The sequence below is a fragment of the Tigriopus californicus genome, chromosome 11 (genome assembly GCF_007210705.1).
Source record: "Tigriopus californicus strain San Diego chromosome 11, Tcal_SD_v2.1, whole genome shotgun sequence".
Taxonomy (NCBI): Eukaryota; Metazoa; Arthropoda; class Copepoda; order Harpacticoida; family Harpacticidae; genus Tigriopus; species Tigriopus californicus.
In genome coordinates this window covers 12,818,881-12,843,710 of record NC_081450.1, presented here as the reverse complement: position 1 = coordinate 12,843,710, position 24,830 = coordinate 12,818,881, and the positions used below count along the sequence as shown (strand labels likewise).

The 24,830-nt window shown below is 42.3% G+C and overlaps 3 protein-coding genes across 6 annotated transcripts; 2 read left to right on the top strand and 1 right to left on the bottom strand.

The window, feature by feature from the left end:
- Positions 1 to 361: 361 nt before the first annotated feature.
- On the top strand, positions 362 to 15,246 carry LOC131891113 (homeobox protein 2-like). Of its 4 annotated transcripts, none has more exons than XM_059240621.1 (7): positions 362 to 926; positions 9,394 to 9,503; positions 9,905 to 11,246; positions 13,224 to 13,332; positions 13,956 to 14,157; positions 14,242 to 14,330; positions 14,962 to 15,246. In XM_059240621.1, exons 2-7 carry the CDS (start codon positions 9,422 to 9,424, stop codon positions 15,067 to 15,069), a joined length of 1,932 nt encoding a protein of 643 aa, XP_059096604.1. In that variant the 5' UTR covers positions 362 to 926; positions 9,394 to 9,421; the 3' UTR covers positions 15,070 to 15,246. The 4 variants fall into 4 exon arrangements, with proteins under 4 accessions (XP_059096604.1, XP_059096603.1, XP_059096602.1 ...); XM_059240620.1 differs by lacking the exon at positions 362 to 926 and adding an exon at positions 3,592 to 3,754; XM_059240619.1 differs by lacking the exon at positions 362 to 926 and adding an exon at positions 7,358 to 7,554.
- On the bottom strand, positions 15,224 to 24,698 carry LOC131891112 (neurochondrin homolog). The gene is made up of 7 exons (XM_059240618.1): positions 24,343 to 24,698; positions 24,134 to 24,267; positions 22,776 to 23,976; positions 22,545 to 22,714; positions 18,427 to 18,640; positions 15,579 to 15,841; positions 15,224 to 15,504 (listed from the first exon to the last, which is right to left on the bottom strand). Exons 1-7 carry the CDS (start codon positions 24,464 to 24,466, stop codon positions 15,253 to 15,255), a joined length of 2,358 nt encoding a protein of 785 aa, XP_059096601.1. The 5' UTR covers positions 24,467 to 24,698; the 3' UTR covers positions 15,224 to 15,252.
- On the top strand, positions 21,337 to 22,739 carry LOC131891117 (androgen-induced gene 1 protein-like). Its single transcript, XM_059240629.1, has 3 exons — positions 21,337 to 21,714; positions 21,926 to 22,112; positions 22,179 to 22,739. Exons 1-3 carry the CDS (start codon positions 21,486 to 21,488, stop codon positions 22,516 to 22,518), a joined length of 756 nt encoding a protein of 251 aa, XP_059096612.1. The 5' UTR covers positions 21,337 to 21,485; the 3' UTR covers positions 22,519 to 22,739.
- Positions 24,699 to 24,830: the final 132 nt, after the last annotated feature.

The window sequence follows — 24,830 nt, the reverse complement described above, 5'->3', positions numbered from 1 at the left end:
CATAAGTACGTAGCTTATCTAATGACCATAGGTTCAAGTCCCGCGCTTGAAAAACGTCAAGGAATGTATTGAAATGCGTCAAAAGATCCCAATCATTGGGAGAAAAGCAGAATTTCAGATCGGCAAAATCAATCATGTTGAGTAACAACTGGCTGGATCTAAGAAAATTAAACACAATGATTCAAAGCCAATCAGCTCCGTTAGAGCCTTTTTATCGAGTCAAGCCGCCCTGTTTGAAGTCTCAGGAAAAGCAGCTGCATACGTACTGTAAGTCGAAAGAAGTAGTCGGAGGAGCTTCCCAATCCCGGCTGAACATGGCAAGTCTGTACAACACAAACCGGCTTTTCTCCTCGTCGACCAGTTGTGCTACAATTTTTTTTTATCGTTCGTTTCATCCTCATCTTTCCCGCTAGAAGCTCGGTCTGATGTACGTAGTGCATGGATCTGGAGGAGTTGTACTAAAGTACCTGTGTGCATGGCGTACATCTCCGGACCCGAAGCAGGCCACGTTACGTTCGAAGAACAGGATCATCATCACCACCACCACCATCACCACTACTACTACGACCATCATCATGATGGTGGTATTCTAGCAGAGGGAGGATCCTAGTATTAGCAGTAGTACATAGTAGTAGTCGAATTTGTTGGAGGGTGGCATGCGGTGTGACGTCGCTTCTGCAACCCAACAAAGCGCCGCTTGGTTCTCTGGAAGCCTGCATTGCATGGAACTCTTGGACAAGGGATCGAAATTTCGGAGAGTGGCGCGCTTCTTCACGTTCCTTGTTGGTGTTCAGAATCGCTCAGTCCACGTGAAGAGTGAAGACAAGCTCGAGTTTTCAACCCAGGGTGAAACGGATGTTGACAGACACAACGGTGTATTGGCAAAAGTGCTTCGCAGAATTTGAAATCAACCCAGATTGCAGCAGGTAAGACTAATGACAGAGACATACTCGATGACGATCTTCGGCTCAGGGCCATCACCGATAAGAGATGGGGGGTCGGACTGATTGATAAATGCGGACAATGATTCGGACAACTGCTTACTGAGTCATTTCCACGAGGTTATTGGTGGCATGGATGCAGCCTGCAGCCTTGGGGCTTCTCACAAACCCTGCTTCATCGCGATGATTACCCGCATTGTCATAACTTGACCCTAAAAATCAGGGGCTGAGACAATAGATTGAAATCGAATATTTCACATTAACTTTTGTTGTTCTGTGGTTTGTTGTATTGACTTTGGAATCGTTGGAATGGGTTGTTTACGGAGCACACGCTTACATTGGCAATATTGCAGGGTGAAAATGTTCAAGCTAATATTTTGGACACGAGTAAAGAAGCGAATGAAGGGAAAAGGAGACAAGGTGCCTTGCAACAATTACATGGTGAAATTTAAGAAAAGTGAGATTGAAGCAGACAACAAAGGCGAGACTCGAAGATGAATGACCAAAAGTGTTCCTGTCCGTCTGTAGAGTTTTGTAGAATGTTGTATGCAATGATGGTTCAAAAGAGACTTTGGTCGGAACACGGACTTTGACTCCAATCGATCTTGGCCAAGGCATCTTATTCTCCTAACGATGAATGTACCGAAAGAGATTATCTGATTCACAGATTTGAGCTTTAAATTGTTGTGAAGATGGATTGGAAAACAGTTGGCACATTTACCGGACCAAGATTTAAAGAAAATACCGATTTGGACGAGCTCGGCCTTCATATCATCTATAAAGAAAGGCCGTCGTCAACTAATGGGTTGCAGTTCATATGTGAGTCCAAGATGGTTTTCCGGAAACCCTTGAGCTAACAGGAACATGTGCTAAAAATGGGTCTAGGCATGTAGGCTATACTAGGCATGCTACACATCTGAGCTCTTAGCCTTTTGGAGAGCTACGTGCCAACTGTGGGCCCTTGTACAGCCCAGCTTTCAGTTGGTGAGCCTTGGCTCAAATCAATTCATGGTTGATGGGCCTTAAATTAAGTACCGACTCTTCCATCACGCCAGAAGATTGTTACTTTTATTCGGACGTAACCCATGGTTTATGCATTACAAGTACTTGAACTGTTTTTGGACCGGATAATTATCAAAGATCAATATGCTGCCATAACACTCAACATGAAAGAGGTCTGATTCAAACTACAGTACAAGTGTGTTTTTGCTAATCGGTAACAGGACACAGAATGTGTCTCTGAAATTCCACGGAATACGAATTTCTCATTTCGGGCATCTGCGCAAACTTTTCAGGTTTTCAAACATTAAAAGATACATTCCTGTGGAACTCGATCGGTTGAAGAAAAGATATAACAAGGGGATTTCAAGTCAACTTTTCAACTCATATGTACACAGAGAGATATGTTACTTCTTTAGGTGAAAAAATGGCCTAACCATTGAAATTGTGATTGCCCAAAACCTCCATTGCTTAAACCATCAACCCTATTTTTCTTTTGTCTGGTAACGGCTTAATTCAATCTCATCAATAAAAAAAACCATAATGCAGTAATGAATCCACAAAAGTAATCTCATCAGTGGAAAACCTTCAATAATGAACTCCATAAAGCTCACTTTAGATGGAACACGGCAAGTTATTGACAACATAGAGTGGGGACTACTTGTGCTGAGATGCATATTTAATTGACCTGCAGAGCCGGGAATTTCATGCAAAAAAAATTCAAAGCTCAACGCAATCAAACTGGACTCAAGCAAATGGCCACTCAAAGTAACATAGACAAACTTTATAGAAATGAAGGGCCTGTTAATAATCGTGGGCTCACGTTATGTGTGAACACGCCAGAGCAACTCGTTCCCAAGTGGTTTTTTTATATAGGTGAAGAGGTGCCATATTGCTACCAAGAGTTTTGCAAAAAGATGACTCAAAGTTTTTGTTCGTAAAATTACCATTCACGTTCGGAACAAAATTGTACTCGAACTAATTGTCTTGACCGACCAATGTCTAAACAATAGCCGCAATTCCGAGACTTTTCTTTGTTCCTCGCTTGGTCAAAACGTTTCCACTCGTTGAACTTCCTTGAATGAATCGAATTACGTTTGACACGTTATTGACATTGAAACCCCCTAAAATCTCAAACCTCAATGATGCCTTGATACAAGAACGAGTCAAGTCCGGGTGGTATTGATTAATTTCCCCCACACAACCAACGTTTAATGACGTTAATTGAAGGTTGATTTGCTCCAAGTGAGCGAGAACCAAGAATATTGGCATGCAGTCGTTGCAGTTTTGCATACCAGTTCTTCGTGTCCATGAGTGAGACCCCGGAGTGTACGTGTACTGTACGTAGTATACACTCTAACTAAGCTCGGAAATCCATTAAAAACAAAAAAACGAACAAGGGCAGAGACTCGATCCGCACGGGTGTCGAGTTGGCAAAGCTCTGTTGGATCTGAAATTACTTCAAACCTGTTTCTTCTTTATTCTTGTTGCCGGGAATCCATGAGATTTGAGAGTGCTGTTTCTCATTGCTCTATCCCGTGCTATGAACTACGTACATAAATATGAGCATGGCTGTACTGTTGTTGTATGTACTGTAGTAGGTCGTCCTCATGCTCGCATTCACATTCACACCAACGTATTTCCAGTCTCTCATATTCCTCCACCGTAAAATTAACCCGTTCTTCGCCTCCTGGTGAACCTCATATACATACTGACACTAGATTGTGCACTACACGGAATGGCTTGAAGTAACTGCCAACTGCCTCGAAAAAACCTGACACGATTACATCTTTTTGGAGCCTATGCATGGGCGGGTAAGTCTTGATCCATTGTCATGTTCTCGGTAAGAGTACACAGCAGATGTGCCAGAGGTCAAATTTGGATCAGTTTCCTCAAAAGTGCCTCGGCCAAGTCTTTATCTGAGGGATGGAACTGACAACTATCAGTTCGTAGTTAGTTACTCTTTAATGCTTCCTGCGGATACGTTCTCAGATTAACAATTCAGCTTGGGCGGAGAGTAAAGCAAACCTGATTTCGTCTCGAGCTTTGGGATGGATTAGTGGCATTCCAAGCTATCTTTAGTGCCTCTTGGTTGACATATGTATCTATGAAAATGGAGGAAACGTTATTTGAAACCCTAGTCGTAAGAAAGGAGGTCTCTTCACTTTTGGAAGTTTCAGCTCATCTACCCTAGGAAGGACCTGAATCTTCCAAAGTGAGGGAAATTCCGAGAAAAGATTATCTCAAGCCACACGTGTTACTAAAGACCTGGGGAAAGATTGACTTGGCACGGTATTTTGAGCTCTTATGGCACATCTGTTCAACCCATTTAGTTGTTTCCCTGAGAAATAAAGATAAACTCTAGTCGGCATTTGGAAGCATTTGCCATTTGTCAATGAAAGCAACGCTAGAATGACCATTGACCACCGAGAGCCTTGTGAGGTCTTCAACGAAAGGGGCTACACAAAAGTGTGCATTTCTTTTCAGTTTGCAAACTGACCTGGTATTCAGCAAGAAACTTGTTCCCTTTTACGATCCAACCCATGTGGTGCGTTGAATCAAGTACTTTTTAGGTCTTGCCACCCTCTTGTTCAGTTCCATATATAATTTGTGTTTTTGGCAAGTGTTTCGTAGCACATTTTGTCATTTCTTATTTTGCCACCCTACGATTTTCAAAAACAGGTCTAGGAAGCGTTCAAGTTTTTTTTTGGGGGGGGGGGAATCCATTTTGAAGCTGGTTCTCTAGTCGACTCTCTTTTTGTAATATATGAGCAAACAAAGAGAATTTGAGGTGGTGTTTAACTTGACAGGTTATCATCCCAACAAGGCGGACGAGCGATGCCATTTGCAACCTGATTTGGAGCCACTCGTAGGGGCAATCATTATTATTATTATTATTTATGTCAAAATTTTGCAAATTGCTCATTCATGCTTGGAGTCCATAAACGAATCTACTCTGTGTGAGGACTCGTTCTGCAACTTTGTGCTCAGAACTGTCAAAAATATTATTGTATCTCTCTTCATTCGTTGAAACAGGTTTAGGGTGTTCCACGGTTAAAGGATGTCATAGTCATCACAGGATTATCAAATCAAATGTTTTACATTCGTTCCGATAGAAGCCTCAAAATCTGATGTTTAACGAGAGAGCAATGAAGAAATCAATAATGGTCTAGAGCTATTTCTTTCACTCGTTTCCCGCAGCTTTTGGCGAGCACGACAAAACAGGATAGAGAAATCCCCTTACAACATGAATCTGTTGAAACAAAAAAAAGAAGCCCCCGCTTTTTTCCTATTTCCCCTCGATGTTGAAGTGAGTTGAAAGATAAAAAAGACACCAAACATTTCTTTTTTCGAATACAAATGGCAGTTTTGATAACGGAAACTATTTGAAGATTTGTTGGAATATGTTTGAGGAAAGACCACGACGTCGGTCCTTGACTCGAAACAATAAACAATGTCCACACTTCATAAAACAACATGCACATATTCAAGTTTGCGTTGAACATTTCCTCGCGTATTCGACTGAACCGGTTTTGCTTGGAAAGGTCATTCATTGTTTGCTTAGCAGCCTTAAAGAATTTCCATATATGAGGAAACAAGTTCAATGATAGCATCCTGGTGCGAAGCACCTTGAACATTGTGAAAAAAACAGGAATCTAAGCTCATCTCCAGCCATGTGTGTCAGCCATCAAGTTTTTCTTCCGTCTCACCTGCTTGTTAGGGGGATAGGACAAGAACAAGAGCTAAGGCAGGGTGACGCAACCGGCCCTATCAAGCGATGAAGATATCATATCGTCTTCTGAAATCAAATCTTTTAATAATACCAAATAGATACGGCGATGCTGCAAGTGACATTTTCCTCATTCTGACAGGATTCCGAGAACGGAATTCACCGACAACGAACTAAATTCGACCTCGCTGTGTCCGTTCGGTTGCCTCTTCGTCGGACGGATGCACCGTGTGCTAAAAACCTTGTTTCAAAAACCTGTTTTGTTCGGCATGTTACTTTGGAAGTAGCTTTGGAAGAATCCTGTTCGCGCTTGCGAGAAGGTATTGGAATCCAATTCCTACTGCTTCCACGACGACGACGACGACTACTTTAGTGTACGTCGCTCAGGAAAGTCATCCAGAATCCATTTCAAACACCTCTCTGAGACGCACTCCACCGGCCGTCAAAACACATCTGGCGTCCTCCAAGGGTTAAACATAGAGTCTTCGTTGGTGTAACGTGGCCACATTCTAAGGCCCGGGCCTGTGCATCATCTGATTTTCTTCCCAGCTGGAGAGAACACGACAGGACGATGCCTCAGAATTCCATCGTCATCTTTGCCCCTCTTTTGAAGAACGCGTTTGTGGAAAATGAACACCTCTACGTACGGCTTCCTCTGGGTTTCTTCTTGGATTGACTTTGGGCTTCGGGTGCGACCTTTGAGTCCGAAGACGTTTCGAATGGGTTGGGCTAAATTGGTACGAGAATGATTCCATCTTCAGGCCTTGTCCAAAGCACAAACACATTTTTAATTGGGCTTGCCTTGGGCGGGGATACACGAAATTCTTCTGCACTGTGGGACAATCCTCTGAAAGTATTCGAATATGGTACTCGTATGTGTTGATAAGATTCGAGGTATTCATATGCAAATTCCCCAGGTCCATCAAAAATGGAGAAATAGTCACCATTTGCCTTGGAACGGTATTTGCGATAGCGTCTCTATCCAAACCAAAGGTTGAATGGGATCAAAGGTCATGGTTCTGGAAGGAGGGTTTCACGCTGATCGCCCTGCAAATCAATAACTTTCCAATAGGGCAATGGAATGTTCGACAGTGGGAAAGGGAAGCTGGATCGAGATGAGATGATGCTCTACAGTTCTTCCACTCCGAATTCGCCAGCCAATGAGGCATCCACGAAGCCCACATCACCGCACCCTCGCGCCTCGTTCGTGGTTCCGCCAATTCCAGTCTGAATAATCTGGTTGGACTCCCAAAAACTTGTTCTTGGCAAGCGGGTTTTTTTCCTCTGAAACGTCAAACTACTTTTTTCCTTGACTCGGCTGGCGAGCGAGCAAAACATTCATGAGACGTACCAGCCCTGGTTAGGCGGAAACTTGAAGGGCCTGCCAAACAATAAGTAAGATCCCTTTAGCAGCGTGACTTAACGAACTCAACCAAAGAGATGGAACGCCTACCATAACCGTACAACGGTATCTTATCATAGGTAGGAAATGCTCAGGCTATCCATTTGCACCCTCAGAATTTACACTAAGGAGAGTGTTTTAGAACGCCCCACCTTTTGAGGAGACAAACGTGTAAAATGAAGGCATCAAATGGCCACTCTGGTTTGATCGGGTCTGCGAAGTCATCAATGCAAAAGACCATCCTCATGATCCCGAGTTCCTCTAGGGCGACGAGACGTCGGCGCTCATGTTCAGTTAGATCTGTGCTCTCAACAAGAGACGACGTGACTCTTCCCGTGAACCTTCGAACTGTTCCTCCGGTGATGCATGACAGCTCCGTTTGCCTGACAGAGTGGTGACACTTCTTTCCATTTAGTGCTCACAAACAGTTCAATGAACGGATCCAATAGAGACCCTACAACATACAGATCATCTGAATTTTGGTAAATCCTGTGATTTTTTTTCTATAGGAATACCTAGAGAGTGAACATAAAAGGAAGAGCTCGGATTGGAAGAAAATCAAGTGCACGTTGCTTTGATTTAAAGGCCAATTGATATAAATCAGAATTACTTGTTAATTGCTTCGGAAAACACCTCGAAGCAGGGGCTTGAGTGGTTTTATCGCCAGCCTGAGGCGGTCATAACATGGGAGCAATTTGTTCTTAGGTTTTGATTATGACATTGTTTCATTAATTATGTCTCTTAATTTATGGGTTTGCACCACGTTATAACATGGCTACTTCTAAACGATGTACGCTTGTTTATGGGAGATATTCAAGAGTTACGAGACCACATTTTTTAGCAATGAATTTACTTCAAGCATCTTGCCAAACGAATGCAAGACGCGTAATTGTAGACTTAGAGCATGAAAAATCCTGTTTTGAAGAGAAATATCCATCTCACTTCCCAAGTGTGCAGGAAAGTAAGGTTAGGAATGTGAAAGGTCAAGGAGGTGGCCTCGGTTTTAGGGAGAGACCTTCGATGGTAATTCCGTTACACCTCCCTACGATTGCATTACTGGTTTGATCATAGATCATAGAAAGTGTAGGAACGATACGCTGAGTTGCTTCTTTTACGCCATGTGCACATATGTCACACATTGCCCTCTCATAGGTACGTGCATGCTCCGTTTCTATCCCTCTCTCTCCCTTCCTCCCTCCAGTCTCGATATACTTGTGTCATGACTCCTTGCATCACTTTTTTTTACCAAGTCCTTCACTCATACATATCAGGGTTCCTCGTATTTAACGAAATTGCCATGAACTTGAATGGCTTGCTCAGGAATTGTTCAGAAATCAATTTGGGACTGGGTGAGAAGTTTTGAGTATTCCCTCCATGGAGCTGACAAGTCTTCGGTGGTCTGTACTGACTGACGCCTGTGGCTGGCCTTGCCTTCTTCCTCGAAGATACCAAGCCCTCTTTGAACCTTCAACGAAGGAAGGAAGGAAGGAAGGAAGGAGCGATTCCTCGCGCCTCAAGGAGATATATGTTCTAGGTACTACAGGGTGTCTAGTAGGTAATCGTACTACGAGGTTAAGTCATATTTCTCTCTTGGCTGGATGGTTGGTTGGTTGGTTGGTTGGTGGTGAATACACAGATCTGCGCTTCAGTTTCAAGGATGCGAGGCTTAATAGCTCATGTCTTTGCCAATTGTGTGCGACAGTTTTCTCACTCCCATGGCCTTGGTCGTAAACATGAGTGGAATGGCATCTTTTGCAAAAATCGATTATCTTAGTGGGGAAGAAATTCCGGAATCGCAAAACTTGATGCTCTGCTGGCCTTTAAAAAGATATGCTGAACCAACCGGCTTTTTCCATTCTTCTTAAATGTTCATTCATGAATTAGAAATGGATCGAGGTTGTTTGTAATAAAGCAAGAGAAGAGAAAGAGAGACGAGGACATGTTATCGCTCTTAGTCTATTTGATCCTCTTTTCCGGTTTGACCAAGTTTTGATTACCAAGCAAGTTTGGTGGACGAGAGATTTGAACAAGTTTCTTTCATGTTCCAATTCCCATTCACTTTAGCTCAAGTGCACAGCCAAGTTTTCTTTACCGTGACCACCTTGGAGACCTCACGAACTGTTTTTGCAAATTGAAATGCCGGGGTAATCCTTGCCGTTTCTGTCAGATAAATCCAATTGATCCTACCAAGTGTGTCCAACATTCATTCTCCTGGTTGTTAAAAATACCATATTCCGGTTCTTGAGCATAACCTGCTTCAGGGGAGGATTTGCGGACATTCGACCAAGTGTGTAAAACTCTGACTCATTCCCTCATTGCAGAGAGCCAATCCCTCCAAGTCCATGAATCATGAACGATCTTCACCTTTCTACAATGACGGATACCGAAGACAGTGATAACAACAGCATCAATGGCATTGACAAAGGCGAAGGTGAGCTTCATTTTTCATCCAATGAAGACTTTCTTCCACCGCCAAACCAGCAAGGGAGTGAGCAGGTGGCATTAAACTTGGCCAATGGGGAGGGGGGGGGGAGTTCGGGTTAAAACCAGATGCTTTGAGCTCTTTTATAGCAGACGAAATGTCATCTGGTTGCTTTTATTGGCCATAAAAACAAGGATGTTAAAACAGCATCTGGTTGCTTTTATTGGCCATAAAAACAAGGATGTTAAAACAGGTTTGTGAGCGAGATGAGAGAAAAATGACAATGAACTCGATGAAAAATCACTCAGTGTAAGTGTGATGGTGTGTTTGTGAGCGATTGAGTGGAGTGGAATGCAATGCAATGTACAAAACTTTGGCACAAAGCTAATTGTTCTCAACTCTCTTTTCAGAGCGATCTAGCGGATCTTCGTCCATGGAGCTGCGAAAATACCGAAAGTTAACGGCCAAGAAGCGCATCCTCGAGAAGCTGAAACTTCAAAGCTCCAAAGATGGTAAACCAGATCCGTTATCTGAGGAGCCTGCTCCAAAAGTGTCCAGGACGGACGAGGAAGACATGTGTAACCGGGAGACATTAAGCCAAACAAGGGCTCGAACAGATTCGGCGACTCCGTTGATTCCAAAGAAGGAGACAGATGACATCAAAACGGACGAGAACAGAGACATTGTGGACATCAGTGAAAGCAACACCATGACACTCGAGCAATTCACTGATATCGTCCTGGCGTCAGAAGGTCTGTCGTCTGTGAAGAAGGAGCCCAAGAGTCCAAAGCCGGTTTTAATCGAGGAACGGGAGTCCCCGAACACGTTCCCAATGGGCAGGCAATCTCCTCCTGGTGGACACAAGATGAAAGAGGAGAACAACAACTGTAACAGCAATCATTCTAATAACAGTACTAGCACTAATAATAACAACAATAGCAATCACAACATCATCATCAACAACAATAATAACCACACCAAGCATCATCTGAACGGGATTAAGAAAACCAGTGACATGGTGGCCAATCTCATTCAAAACAACAACGATCTCATTGTTGAGGTCAAGCCCATGACTCCAAAGCCAGTAGTATTATCGCCGAGACAACCCCCGGGGTTTTCCCACCAGCACCAGGGCAACATTCACAAAAACGTTCTGTCGTCGTCGGTGGTAGTCTCGGTCAAGCCCCGAATTCACCCCACACCACCCTCACCTTCCAAGGTGGGACTTCCGCCCAACAAACCGGTGAATATCTCGCGGATGGTGGAGGAGTGGATCAGTAAGATGCCTTCCCCTTCGGATGGACACTCCGTCGCCAAATCGGACTGTGCTTTGAACCTAAGCACCAAATCTGGGATCACCAGTAAAACGACTCAGGTCTACCTTCGCCCTATTCCAACTCCACCCAAGATATCCAAACCCAACGGACATGTGGCTCACATGAGCACAGCGGGCTCACCCAAACACTTGTCCGGTTCCATTTCGGGTGATAAGCATCGGTCGTCCCCTTCACAACATAAGGCCCATGCTCAGTATTCGCCTAACCAAAGCCCCAAGCTTGTGGTCAAACCACCCACGTTATCACCCCCACGACTGGAGATCAAGAAAGTGGAGCGGGACAACTTACCAAACTCGCCCATGAAGAAAGTGGGACGTGCCTCTCCATTTGAGAACAACGTCCATTTGGACAGTATTAAGACCCGGGCCTTGCGCGATGTCCAGTTAGCCCACACCAAGGACGTCCACGGAAACTAGTAAGTTACCCGAACTCGATGTACATATTTACTTACTCTTATGATCTTGCACCATGCGTGATGTTTTTGCAACTTACAACAACCCGTCAATTCAACTCTTTGAAGACCAAAAAAAGAACGAACGTACGATGAGATCATGAGTGCGTTGCCGAATTTTTAGCGCCAAACACTAAGTTGATGGGCAACTCAAGACTGACGGAACAGGTTTAAAACCAGGATGTCAGTGATACATGGATTAAGCTTAGAAAACGGGTTGATGGAGGACTGATTAATCACAGGTGTTCGGGCCCACTCGCGCCATATATCGTACGAAGCGAAGGTAGGCGTAAGTCACCCTGAAATAGGTGTTTGTTTGATAAAAAGGATTATTTTAGATACCTATACAACAAGAGTGAGGTCAAAAAGCGGTTTCACCGGACGACGTCTTCTTTGTACATCCTTGAATGCATTTAGAATCAAAGGGGCTCATGGATTATTCCACATTCCAATTCACATTTTTCGAATACGTAGAAGAAACGTGGGCTGAATTAACTAAACATGAGGGCAACGAGCTACCCTTGTGCATCTAAGTTCAGGTTTGCTCTTTGAGTTCTTGCAATGAAGCCATTTTTCAGATTTGATTTACAAATTCTTGGAATAATGTTGCTAATTGTCTAAATTTTTCCGCATGAGAACCTTCGAAGACATATTTGAAGTATCACATTGAAGGATACATTTGATATCGGTAAGTGTATTACACAATGTAATGTTATTTGATGCATGAGCCATGGGCAAGCAGAACTGAATTCCTTTAAAAAAATTGAAATCTCCAAATAAGACGGTTCAACAAAGGACCAACCCTTGATGGGATAATGAATATCTAAACCTGTGCAATACTGGTGTGGGCGTTTCAAGAACAGGTTTCTGATTCTCGTTCAATATTCTTTGTATCCTGTTGATGTGGGTACATTTATGTCCAATATGCAAAATGCCTAATTTCAAGAACCATAATACAGTTACCACATGATGCTTGCCTTCGCACTAGATACCTACATATGTGTGTACAAATAAAGTCGTTTTGGAGCTAGAGTCGTGATAACTTTCTGAATAAAGTCTCTTGTCGATGTATCGCGGATAGCAGCAAGGCATTCAGTTGATGCCCTGACAAAAGGCAGCTTTGCTACGAGCGTTTTGTAAATGTCGGTGGGTTTGAAAACAATCTCACGAGTTCATCTAACCTTGCCTGACATGACCATTAGATTATCTAATCCAGTGATCTGCAAGATCATTTAAATGTCGCACGGGGAAGAAAACCTCACGTATTTTTGAGAGCTTGACCATAAATCGGAACGTTTAAACTCAAAGCTGGATTTTTTCCAACATCGGAATACATCGATTGGTTGCATCTGGTTATCAGTGCACAACAATAATGGCCAGTTTCAGGTGTCCAAGTTGATGAACAACTACTACCAGGATATTGCGATCTCAGCTCATTTATTCAGGTCTATAACCGGTTCTCAAGAGTAAAAAAACATGATTATAATGATGATCGAGGCAATTCGTCAAACTTGTTCGCTTTGGACTTGAGTGAGCACGCGACACGTTCTGAAATGTTCAACTCAAACAAGAAGACTACCCAATACAAAAGCCCTTTTATATTATAAAATTCTCAAACCACGAAAGCTTGACTTGTTAAAGGAACTGATATCTATAAGATAAGCTCGATATTGTTGAAAAGACTCTGACCTTAAGGCTTAAGTACATCGAAGGCCACAGTTTCAACAAACTGGATTGTATGTACGTACATAGAACAATGTTTGTCCAGCGTGGACTCTTTCTGAAGAGGGCCAGTTATCTGCCAAGGCCACCTTCTTCCAGTTCACGAAATGTCCGGATGTGCTTGTTTCCCAATGAAAGTGGTCGCAGATGAGTCTGATGTCGTAAACGTAAATTGGCATTATAGCCCGATCGAATCATCCCTCTCATCTTTCCTTGCAGTCCGATTCACATGTCCGTCTTGATGAGGAAACCCGACCTTGTCCGTCGTTATTGCTGCATTCTTCAGGTTTTGGAGTCCTCCATGGACTTGCTCAACGAGGACCAATTGGTAAGAGAGTATGTAATGTATGCCTTTTCTTTGATGCATGCATTGTATAACGCAGATGTATACGTATGAACTCATTGGGTTCTAAACATAGAAATGAGCGAGCATTGAGCAAGTTTCGGGGCATTTTCAGTCTTCGTCACATTTGAAGAACCGGACCTATGATTCATGGCCTCGCAAACCTGACCCTGAAGGCATTTTTTTCACTCACTCATTCCAGGTCGTGACCATGAGTCTGGCGAGGGCCTTTGTTAAACCATTTGAGTTCATTTACACATCGTGGTGCTCATTAACTACGAGGAACTGCTCACCTCGCTAATGATGACCTGTGCTATTCTAGATTCCTTTCATTTTAATCAGGTCTTGGAAGTTAGCTGAATGGAGTTTATCGGTTTGGCAATAAATCTGGGAGATCAAAGCCTGATAGGGAAGCCATAAATTATGTGGAAACCCTTTGAATCAAAAGTTGGTAGTATGTACGTACGATGAAGACCCTAGGTCGATGCCCATTCTTGGTGAAATTTGCTTGTTGGTTTGGAGCGTGGCCAACAAATGATTGTAAAGAAAGCTTAAAGGAAGGGCGGGGAATCCAAACCAGTTGGCTGACTGGCCAGTCTCTGTTTCAGACCCCATTGCATCTAGCCATCCAAGACAATTCGGTGGAGATTGTGGACATTCTTCTGGCCTTTGGAGCCGATCCTGGTGTTCAAGATAGGCGAGGCAATACCAGTTTTCACACTGCGATAGCCAACAAATCCCTGGACATTCTCAAACTTCTGATGAAGCATTTGAGGAGCAAAGATTGTTTGAACCGTCTCAATGAATTTGGTAAGTAGGAAAATCTCCCTGAAGGATTGTCCTTCTCCATGAAAACTAGAACATTTGACGGAATTGTTTCCCTTGAAATTTTAGGTATTACCCCGTTGCACATTGCAACTATAAATGGCGACACTTCGTCAGCCGCAATCCTCACGAAATACGGTGCAAACCCCTCAATACCGGTGAGTGATTTTTTTTTGTTCTGCCACCAGAGGGCGTCGAGTTGAAACCAAGTTTGAGAGAAAAGGAAGGTCCTTTTAATTACGAAATACCTTTGTTTTGGGGGGACAGAGAACATCCTAAGAAGACCAAAGAGGGTAAACAATGCTGTTGGGCTAACAAAATGATAAATGTGATGTCGTCGTGGGTAGAATGTGTTACTAATCAAGGAATTGCACCTGAGAGACAGAGGAGATTTTAGTTGCAGAAGTTGGAAGTGAGCAGCTGAATTGGAACAATGGGGTTTAAAAAACGTGTAAACATATTTCATTGCGGACGGGAACTCTTAGAGAGTTATGGGAAACAGATATAGCGCGTAGTAGTTGGAATCCATTCCGACATATTTCATACAGTGAATGTGTATTTAGCTGAGATGGCCCAAAGCTTGAGAAAACTTCAACTTATAAAAATAAAGATGATCGCTGTAACAAAAGATTCGAGATAGATGCATTCCCAAGTTTGGTATTTACGCCCCATTCACTACGAATCCTTCTTGTACAGTACGTCAATGATTGAAAATATGTCGAGTTTTTCGAGCCAATCAAGTAGAGGAAAGATATGCCTCGTTTTCATTTTGAACCATTTCTTTTTCAGGATGCCATACAAGGACTGACACCGTTGGCAATGGCCAAGCAAGACAAATTAGAGCACATTATTGACTCAATACCCAAGAAAACGACAGTGGAGATTCCATCCAGATGACTTGAAGATGCCCACCCACTTTCAATCTATGACGAAATGAAATTTGATCAGTTTTAAGCCTGTAACAGAGTCGAATCCTGCCAAAATTTACAGTAATTATAACCAAAGTTATGTTCAAGCCAACATCTTAAACGAAGAAAAAGGATATTGAAAGTGAAATATACAAAGTGCATTTTATTCTCGTCATGATTTCGGGAGTTTTCCGCCTTTGGAGATCAATTGAGCCAGAGTTCGCATTTTCAGATTTTGGCATACTTGAATGACGCCTAATGTTTTCATTTCCTCAATGAAGCTCTTATTTTCCACCGCAACACTGACCAACAGATCCTCGAAGGCACTCAAAGTAGGTTCTTCCAGACTTTTGACGTTCACTAAGTTTTCAATGACCGATTGAGCCCACCCCGATTCCACAACAAAATCCTTGATCCACGAAATCTGGAACAAAGGTACGAATATTCATCCCTTGTCACTCGGCAACACTGAATTAGAGTGATGTGAGGACTCATTACCTGAACTATAAGGGCGCAAGTGACTTGAACACCAAGAAACCAAAGGTCGCTGGCATCGTTCCAAGAGTCCTTATATTCCTGGGACACAGTCAATTGGGATCCATCTGGGGACTGGTCCGTATTGTGAGCATCCCACAGAAATCTGACTACACATTGAATGAACTTGAAAACCACAAAATCCGACGAACTTGGCCTTGTGGAATGTTCCTTCAGGATCAGAAGCCCAAGAACACAAATGTTTCCATAGAGCACCAAATACTCGCCTGAAAGAAAAACAATCATGCATACAGTAATACCTATATCACAAATATTGCTGCTAACAAGTACGAAAATGAAAACTCTCTCTCAAGTAACTTTTAATATGGATAGGTTTTACAAGCCGTTTCAAGATCTTTGAGAGAAGCATAAAGTTTTTGGATTTCGCACTAGTGCGCCCTCTGGTTCTACCATGAATTAAGTGTCACCATGCTTCTTACTGATGACAAGATGTCGGCACCAAATGTTTTTTCCGTGTTTTCTCGCATATTTTTGTCTTTTGCCGTGTTATGACATCTTTAGCAAATGAATCTTTGAGTTATATGGTTTAAGACAATTTTCAAACGATGTCATAAAAAGGTGAGCAATGTTGTCAATGAATATTTGGAAGCACTAGAAGTGCTAAAATAATAATAATTCTTGCTGCGATTGTGGTGCAGCCTGGCTAGCCCACACAACTGAAATCCGAGGCGTTTCTTAACACGTCTGTATAGGGTGTTTGGAAACAGATAGACTACTCAAATTCATCAAAAAAAAATTGTAATTGCAACGATTTGAACAAACGTAAAGATTAAACCTTTTCTAATTTTGGTAGGTAGCATCTTACAACCATTTTGGAGCATAGAATTAACCAGATGTTGTGGGGAAGTTTGATACCATATATTTTCCAGGTGTTTTCAAGTAGGTATTCCGAAATCAGCAACGAAGAGTTACTTTTGGGCCTCCTCATTAATGAATGGCAATTTAATTTCAAAAGGTAATAAACCTGGTGTTTGGCAAGGGCACAAACCGTTGTCCCAGAAGCTTGGCCGACTTAATTTGCAACATATTTGGGCTTCCAGAGTCTAATGAATGGTGGACGCTCTTTTCTGTTTTCTGCTTTTTACCATTCTTCTTTTACGAAAGCTGATTCTAACAATACATAACTTCACAACAATTAAAGCTGAAGCTAACAACTCATTCTTCTTTGTGTGCCATAATAACGTTTTTATTTACTAAAAAGCAAAACTTGGATTAAAAAGAGGTTCAAGGCAAATGTGCAGGATGTCTCTGCTTTTGCACACAAACATATCTTGTTTAGCACCATTTTTGATCAGCCCAAAGATCTCCGAACAACAAATCAAAAGGTTGTCAAATCTTCTGCAACCCAGAATCATTACATTCAAGACATCAAAGGTGCTTTGTGTCCGTCCCACTACGACCTTCAAGGTTCCAAAGGCCATCAGGCACTTAAAAGGCCCACACAAGAAGCGGGCGCAACTAAAAGCGTACTCCAGTTTTCAAGTGCTGTCCAAGCCTGAACTATGAAGAACTTCGTGCTCTTATCGAATGATCTGGCCAAAGGCGTCCTATGGTATACAAATCGGGAATGTTCAAAGGCTTGGTTGATCAAGAAAAAATGCTGAAAACTAATCGCATATTTGCCTTCTTACCATGCACGAGTACATCATCGAATATTTAAGCAAAATAAAGATATCTGAAAATTTAAAATGGTCCCGTCCCTCTCGTAACACCCTGTAATAGGTACAGGGTATCCCAAAATTAAGCTCCTCTTTTGAACCATCACATTTTAGAATAAAGCTCCTTGTATAGAAAACGAGTTTTGGGTAAGGAACGCGTTTCCAAAATACGTTACTCAATTCTTGAGAAACGTCGATGTAGAAACTTTTATAGAAGGACCCGAGCGCTGACTCGACATTCTTTTCTTTTCCTCATCATTTCCTGATGTGATATTTGAAAATTACAATTGAATTGCATTTACGACCAATATCTATTTACGGATTGCGAAGAACTTCAGAATTGGATCATTGTCCTCTGAATTTGGCTCAATTCATTCAACTTAATTGAATTCGAATCACTATTCCCTATTCAAGTTCCTGTGCTGCGTAGACCTCCGAAAAAAGGTACATAGAAGGACCACATACCTAGTGCAAGCTAATTCCAACACTAACATATCATGCACATTAGTACGTATGCTGGGTTTCATGAATTAAAAGGTTCTTCACATTCCTTGTAAGTAATTGAGCCCTATCAGCCTAAATGAATGCCTCAAATAATCTCAGATTTCCCAGGGAGAAACAAGTACAACCTATCGATTTGCTCCTCCAACATGGCAGCCTCTAATCGAGAAGCTCACTTACTTTAATTAATGCAATCCATCGTTACCTGAACGATTAAGATTAGACCCGCCGACCAATGCATGATGGCCTTGGGCCAGAAATGTGAAACTAATCGCCAAGCATCTCAGCCCGAATCATGAACAAGACATTTGTCATCCATCCAACGCCAAGCCACTGAAGCCAGTCCATGTGCATGCAGCAATTGGTCCCCAGTTCACTCATGTCCTACCATGGACTAGAAGAACTGCATTCTCACAATGCACTTGTTGGTTCGTCAACGTTTGTCATGGCGGCCAATCTTATTTTTCCCCCAGATGTAAAGGTACGCGTACGTACTTACGAACGTATGTACGTAGTACTAGTAGGTAAGAGAGACTACCCTAGATGATGGATTTTTGTTCCCGGTTATGTCCGAAGGAATAGCTCATAATTGGAGGCATTGCAACGAAGATGATCTGGCTCCTTCATCTTACCTGAGTTTTGCAATGTGGGTAGAGCGTTCATGAGAAATTTGAGAAGTGAGCCGAACATGGGAGAGGTGTCCACAAAGTGCGGCTCCAGGACCACCAAATTCATGAGCGAGTTGCAAATCGTACAGATCGCGAACTTGGAGTTCACCGTGTCGAATTTGGCGTTATCCAGTAGATAAGTGGGCTCCGAGGAGGATTTGTCGGGTCCATCGGAGTCCTGGAAGACAAGATTGGTACACATGTGGGAAGAAAGTACATACATGCATGGGAAGTACATTCGAAAAAGAGACAACTGCACATTTGACCTCATTATTTTGTGGCATCTGCCACACATTTTAACCCATAGAAGATGAGTGAAACACGACTGAGCATGGTGCAGATGAGCAACACATCAATAAATGTTGACCTCGAGACCTATTCAGTTATATTATCCCATTGGGCTACTGTAAATGATTTTTGGGAGAGGCTAGTGAGGGGCAAAAAAAGCACCGTCAGGTTATAAGTACAATTTACTTGCGGTATGCTTTGCAACTTTGTTTTTACACTCGACAGCTTGCAGTTTTTGGGTCTAGAGCACCCATTTGAAGCATCTGGTTTTGGAGAGGAAAAAAGAAAATTAATTCAAAGATCTAATAATCCTGGAGACTCTGCGAAACGAAATACATTTTGTTCAAAAAATGATCACTACACATTTTATTTTCATTTGAGAATGATTGCAAAATGTTCTTGTCACGAGTCTTTGGAAGTGAAAGTTGTTTCTGAATACTCTGAACAACGATTTTAAAGCCTGACAAGTTCACCGCACATTCTGATCCGGCTGTGGTTAAATGCTACAAATTAATAACTTCAGCACAACAAATGACGAAATTTCGGATTCATTTGAGGGCTCTCTGTATACAAAACTAAAATCAACGATGTGATAATCAACGCCGGATTTCCACTTTTCTTCAACAACGTCCACATTTATGTATGTTTCATACTAGTAGTACTAAGTTTAGTACTCAATCGTGATCAGTTTCGACTTCTTATATTTAAGAGTACAGGTTGTTTTTGCAAGAACAATTGTCAAAATGCCCCTAACCACGAAATGAGAGTTCTTGACTTTGCAGGAAATGCTTGCAAAAAGACGTTTCATTAGACGATCTGATCAAGAAAAAGGAGCTGACATTTAAGATGCAAAAACATAAAACTCCGAATTACAACCGATTCCTTCCATGTCTTCACTTATTCCTATTAGACAACACAAGGGTTCAGATTGGGTCTAGCTATGAATAACTTTAGCCCTTTAGGCACGGTAAAAAGTGGGCTGCAACCTACTTATTGGGTCGGAGGTACTGTTTGATGTACGTAATCCTTCGAAATTACTAGGGAAGTGAACTATTTTCCTTCATAACCCAAAATCAAGGTTCATTTTCGCCTTGGTCTCAAACTTGACAGCACTTCCCAAATAAAACTGTCCCATGCATATCTTTTGGATGAATAATTTTCAAATTCCACAATGTTCCCTAAGCCAATAAATCCAATACTAAACGGAGGCTGAAATCAGAAAACAGGAACGAATGCACCCTCAAGCAAGGACATTAAAGCAGTTTAGAGTCCTTGCCACAAGTGGGACAGCTGTTGGCTGACAAAAAGGGGCCCCGGTAACCCTCGGTATCTAATATCTAGTTGTGTCACCCGTTATTGATCTAATTAAAAACACAAAAAGTCAAAATAAATTACGTAGCTAAGCAATGAAATGGCAACAAATAAAGAACGGCTTTTTCAATCATAAATCATTAACGATGGGAGCGAACTAGCCGTTTTAATCATGACACCAAAGAAGTTGGTTTTGTTATGACCACATATACTCGCGACGGGCTTTCATATTATACTGCAAAAGTAAACAAGTATTTTGGGCATTGATGTATTTAGGCATTTTGGGGCAAAAATCAGTAAAAAAAGACTTCTCAAAGACATTGAACTCGGTAGTTGTTTCTATAAAATCATTGTTTTATCTCATCTGATAAGACACCAAGTTGTTACAAATTCTCTGAATTTCCATAACATTGTTTTACCCCGGATATACTCTAATGAATTTTGGGAGATCCGATGAAGCGTAGAAACTAGTGCTGGGGCGAGTCCTATAACTTTTGACTTTTCTCTGGACTCGAGTCCGGGAGAGGACTCGAGTCTTTCACTTAAATCAGGTCTTGCAAAAAGGCTTGTCTGGCGAAATTCTAAAAAAAAAGTTCTTAATCTTTTCTTGACGAGTCCGAACTCGAGTCCGGTCAATTTCTTCAAAATCGAGTAAAAGGCACAGGTGAACTGGAACTCGAGCTCGAACTCGCCCCAGCGCTAGTAGTGATTGTAGTAGTGGTTGTAAAACCGATGACAATCACTACTAGAAAGATATCGCTTTCGTTCAGCTTTATTAACACCGAATTAACAAATAAGTGTGGAAGTGTCTTGTCATCTAAACTTGTTTTTGCAATCTTAAATGATTGCAAGAAGGAGTTTATCTCACAGGTTAAAGAGAACATCGTTCAAAGAGGCATGAAATTGGAATCAACATTTCTGAAAAAGAAACATTTTAACTTAACAAGCAACACCAAGAAGGGTTCCCAATCTTTTTTGATCCGTGTAATTCTCTGGAACCTTGTGGAAGGGTAAAAAAAACCAAGATGTTCCGAGGTCCATCCTTCGGGTGGACTCCTTTCATTGCTCGGAAAACCCGAGCTTCAAAATCGGACTCGTACTAATTTCCTATTTCCGTGAGAATCTAATAGAAAATTCTGCAGCTTCCATTCCCCTCTAGACCTTGTGGATCTATGATCTTCAGCTCAGTTCTTTCAAGTTTGAAACTTGACCCCAACACCAAAGTACATACATCTACCCAAGTGGGCAAATGGACTTACTGCTCTACATAAGCTGCTCATTTGTGCTATAGTATTTCCCATCACAGTTGCAATCTAGCTTCGCTCAGGTACAACTATTCGTTATCTTTCTTCCATGAGACATTAAACGTTGACCTGGAGGCCGAATCAACGTGAACGCTTATGTAGTGGGACTTGGCTTCCATCATGGGGTTAATTTCGATCTTGGTTCATCTGATTGGTGTGGCCAGCTTTGCCCTAGTCATATGGCAACAACTCCAAGATATTCCAATTCCTCTGGAGGTCTTGAGTAAGCTGAAGGAGCTGGGAACACTCGAATTTGGCGGCAATTGGAAATATCTCACCTTTTGGAACTTGTGGCTCCAGCTCTTTTACTTTGGACTCTGTCTCATTAACGACGTTTTGGGACGCAAAGGTCAGTAGAGGAAATTACTTCATAACCAGTCTGGCTTGTCGTTGCCATATTGAAAATTGTCCCTTTACTTTAAGATTGTCACGCGTAACAAATATGTCCTTTTGGGAACATTTTCAAATGCAGTTTTAGTTTTATGACTATCCAAGCCATATTGTTACAAAAGAACTCAATGTTCCATTAATATTCAGAACCTCGGACATTTCCCTTTTAGGATTCAGGAATACGAGAACGAAGTTGGCGCGTTTGGAGGATCACATTTTCGCCTCATTGGGATTTCCCATGGGGATGATTGTCGGGATTGTATTTTGGACGTTCTATTTCGTGGACCGAGAATTGTCTTTTCCCGAAATTTTGGATCAAGTCGTTCCATCATGGGCCAATCATCTAATGCATACAATGTAAGTTAATCCTTATTCAAAGGTTATTCACTTCATTGTGAAAATCAACGACTTTAACCTTCTCAGCGTGGTTCCATTACAACTCTATGAAATGATTTTCGTCTACCACAAATATCCATCCAATGTTAGTGGATCCATGACGACCGTAGGTTACAACTTCATTTACATCTGTTGGACTCTTTATGTGGCCTATGTAGGAGGATTCTGGGTGTATCCTATCCTGCAAGTCTTACCCCCCATTCAAAGGGCGTTATTCATCGCTGCTATGAGTTTATTTGGAGCAGTGGTGTATTTTGCTGGCAAAGGCATCAATCGATTAGTTTGGGGCCAGGACTACATTATTGACCATCAACCTTTGCCCAAGAACACCAAAGCATCCAAATCCAAATCCAAAAAATATGCGTAATACGTACATATAAATTGACCTCCTACCTGTTGTTGAACCCAGTCTTTGCAGCACTCGAAAATGGACCAATGATAAACCAAGTAAGCATACAATTGCTCATGAATGTTGATGGTTAGAAGCACTTGTCGGGATTTGTCCTCGGCGATCAAGTGACAAAGAGCGGGTAGAAGAAACCTTAACACATCCGGGACGAATTCTTAAATAAAACAAAATCGAATGGATACTCTTTAAGAACTACTCTTAAAACGCCTCGTTACCATTAGCAGATTGGATTGGTGGTTTTCCGAAGCCAGATTTCCCAGGAAGAGATTGAAGTTTTTGCACTTTTTGCGCCTCAAAAGCCTCGTTGCTGAGGGTAAAGATAAAAGGTAGAATGGCACACACATCGTCTCGACTAGCTGTGGTCTCTTCCGCCAACCAGGAAGCCAAGATCCGAATGGTGGCGCAAATGAAGGCCTTGTTGTCATTATCATCCAACTCGGTGGGATTATCCTTCAAGTCTAACGATACCTCGTGTAAGAACTTCAGCACCGTAGAGAACACGTTCTTCATTGCCGAATATAACTGACCCTTTTGTCGATCATCCAGCATGCTCAAGCGCTCATTTGCCATATAAGACACGCCACTTTCAATAATAAAGTAGCAAGATACAACCAAATCAAGATCCCCAACCACATCCTCCAGTTTCTTTTCTTCCAAATGCATGATGACTTCAATGAAAGAGAGGTTGAGAATCATGGCCACAAATTTTCCGCTGGCAATCACTTCTTTGGTTCCGCAGATGCACCACTCGAAATCTGAAACTTCGATCACGGATGCCAAGAGCATGAGTGCGGGATCGCGTTGCTCTTTGGTGATTTTACTGAAGAGAATGTCGCGCAAACCACTCTGAAGGTACGGTAACCAAGCTTCTTCGCAGTAATTGGATTTGGGAAAGCTGCGAATGATTGTCCTCAAAGTGTGGCATAATTCGAATTTGCCCTCATTCTTACTGTTGTAAAACTCTTCGCAGAATTTGGTCATGAGATTGTTAAAATCCTGCGTGCCTTGATGATAGGACCAACACGCACTTCCACTGAGTTTAAGAAGACTCAGCAAAAGAGTTAGAGCTTTTTCACTCTGGAAGCTCTGCCGGATATTAATATCGCACAATGTGTGAATCCCGCGGTTGCTAATGAATGAGTTTCGGCCTTGCTCAGTGGAAACAATCGCCGTGATGACTTCATACGCATCATTGATGACGAGTAGATTCTCCTCATAGATTTCGTTATCTGCATCGTTAATAATATCCAGCAGAATCGGGAGGTTGAAGAGAATCGATGCATTGGTCATGATCTCCTCATCACCCGTAAAACATGACAAAACGGCCAAAGCCACTGACTGGTACATGAGTCCTGGACATCCTTCGGGTGAATCTTTACTCCGTAGCATTCTAGCTAGGAACGAATAGCCAATGCTCTGGAATACAAGAAGAATGCATGCTTTGTCATTCCAAGGCCAAATAGTGAATTTTGATGTTTGGCAGCAGGCAAGAGTGCCAAGCTAATGTTTATGTCAAGACGGCATTTAAACTCTGCTCGCCAATTGCTTCTTCCAAGAGCTCTTGCTGTTTTACCTTCATGAGGTGAAGCCGTGCTTGCTTGTCACAGTCTTGACCTTTAACCAGTTTTGGGACCAAAAATAAAGCAGCCAATCTTTCGGTGTCTGTTTCGGCCTTGGCCAAGGCGGCCAAACATTTCCGCACAGGCTCTACAAAATGAACATAAACCCAATATAAGTCAACGAATTCAACGACATTTTGAAAACCTGAGTTCTTATTCCAACCTGAGAGTGACGGTGGGCTAGAATCCGTCAGAGAATTGGATGTTCCCTCTGATGGACATTGGGATGAGGTAGAGCACAATGAGGAGTCCCCCACTGTTCCAGTATTTGCGGGTAGCGAAGCCATGTTCCCAACGGTGTTTTTCTTCTTTAACCCTTACGTTCACTGACAGGTGGGATCAATTGTCCTTAGCAAAGTGACTGACGAAAGGCCAAAGCAACGGAACCCCAAATGTTGGACAAGATTTCCTTTCTCAAGACCTCAATTAGATAGCACTACTAGTCCTACTTACTAACTTTGTTCATCATGTTGGCCTTCTAAGCAGAGCATGTGCCAAAAACACAAGAAAACATGCTGCCCAGGTTTCACAAATTAGCTGGACTCTCGCTCTAGATCGTGCCCTGAAGTTGGCTCCTTGACTCTTGGAAATGGTCTATTTTGGCAGACCTGGAGGAAAGTAAACAAATCGGCTTTTGGCGGTCGAGAACTT

What these genes read in the sequence shown, in the direction of transcription:
- LOC131891113 (XM_059240621.1), top strand. Translation starts at nt 9,422, where the DNA reads ATGAACGATCTTCACCTTTCTACAATGACGGATACCGAAGACAGTGAT. An exon ending in TGCTCAACGAGGACCAATTG is followed by an intron (nt 13,333 to 13,955) that starts GTAAGAGAGTAT and finishes TCTCTGTTTCAG; the next exon opens with ACCCCATTGCATCTAGCCAT. An exon ending in GAACCGTCTCAATGAATTTG is followed by an intron (nt 14,158 to 14,241) that starts GTAAGTAGGAAA and finishes TTGAAATTTTAG; the next exon opens with GTATTACCCCGTTGCACATT.
- LOC131891117 (XM_059240629.1), top strand. Translation starts at nt 21,486, where the DNA reads ATGGGGTTAATTTCGATCTTGGTTCATCTGATTGGTGTGGCCAGCTTT. An exon ending in CGACGTTTTGGGACGCAAAG is followed by an intron (nt 21,715 to 21,925) that starts GTCAGTAGAGGA and finishes TTTCCCTTTTAG; the next exon opens with GATTCAGGAATACGAGAACG. An exon ending in AATCATCTAATGCATACAAT is followed by an intron (nt 22,113 to 22,178) that starts GTAAGTTAATCC and finishes TAACCTTCTCAG; the next exon opens with CGTGGTTCCATTACAACTCT.
- LOC131891112 (XM_059240618.1), bottom strand. Translation starts at nt 24,466, where the DNA reads ATGGCTTCGCTACCCGCAAATACTGGAACAGTGGGGGACTCCTCATTG. An exon ending in TAGCCCACCGTCACTCTCAG is followed by an intron (nt 24,268 to 24,342) that starts GTTGGAATAAGA and finishes TTCATTTTGTAG; the next exon opens with AGCCTGTGCGGAAATGTTTG. An exon ending in CACGGCTTCACCTCATGAAG is followed by an intron (nt 23,977 to 24,133) that starts GTAAAACAGCAA and finishes CTTGTATTCCAG; the next exon opens with AGCATTGGCTATTCGTTCCT.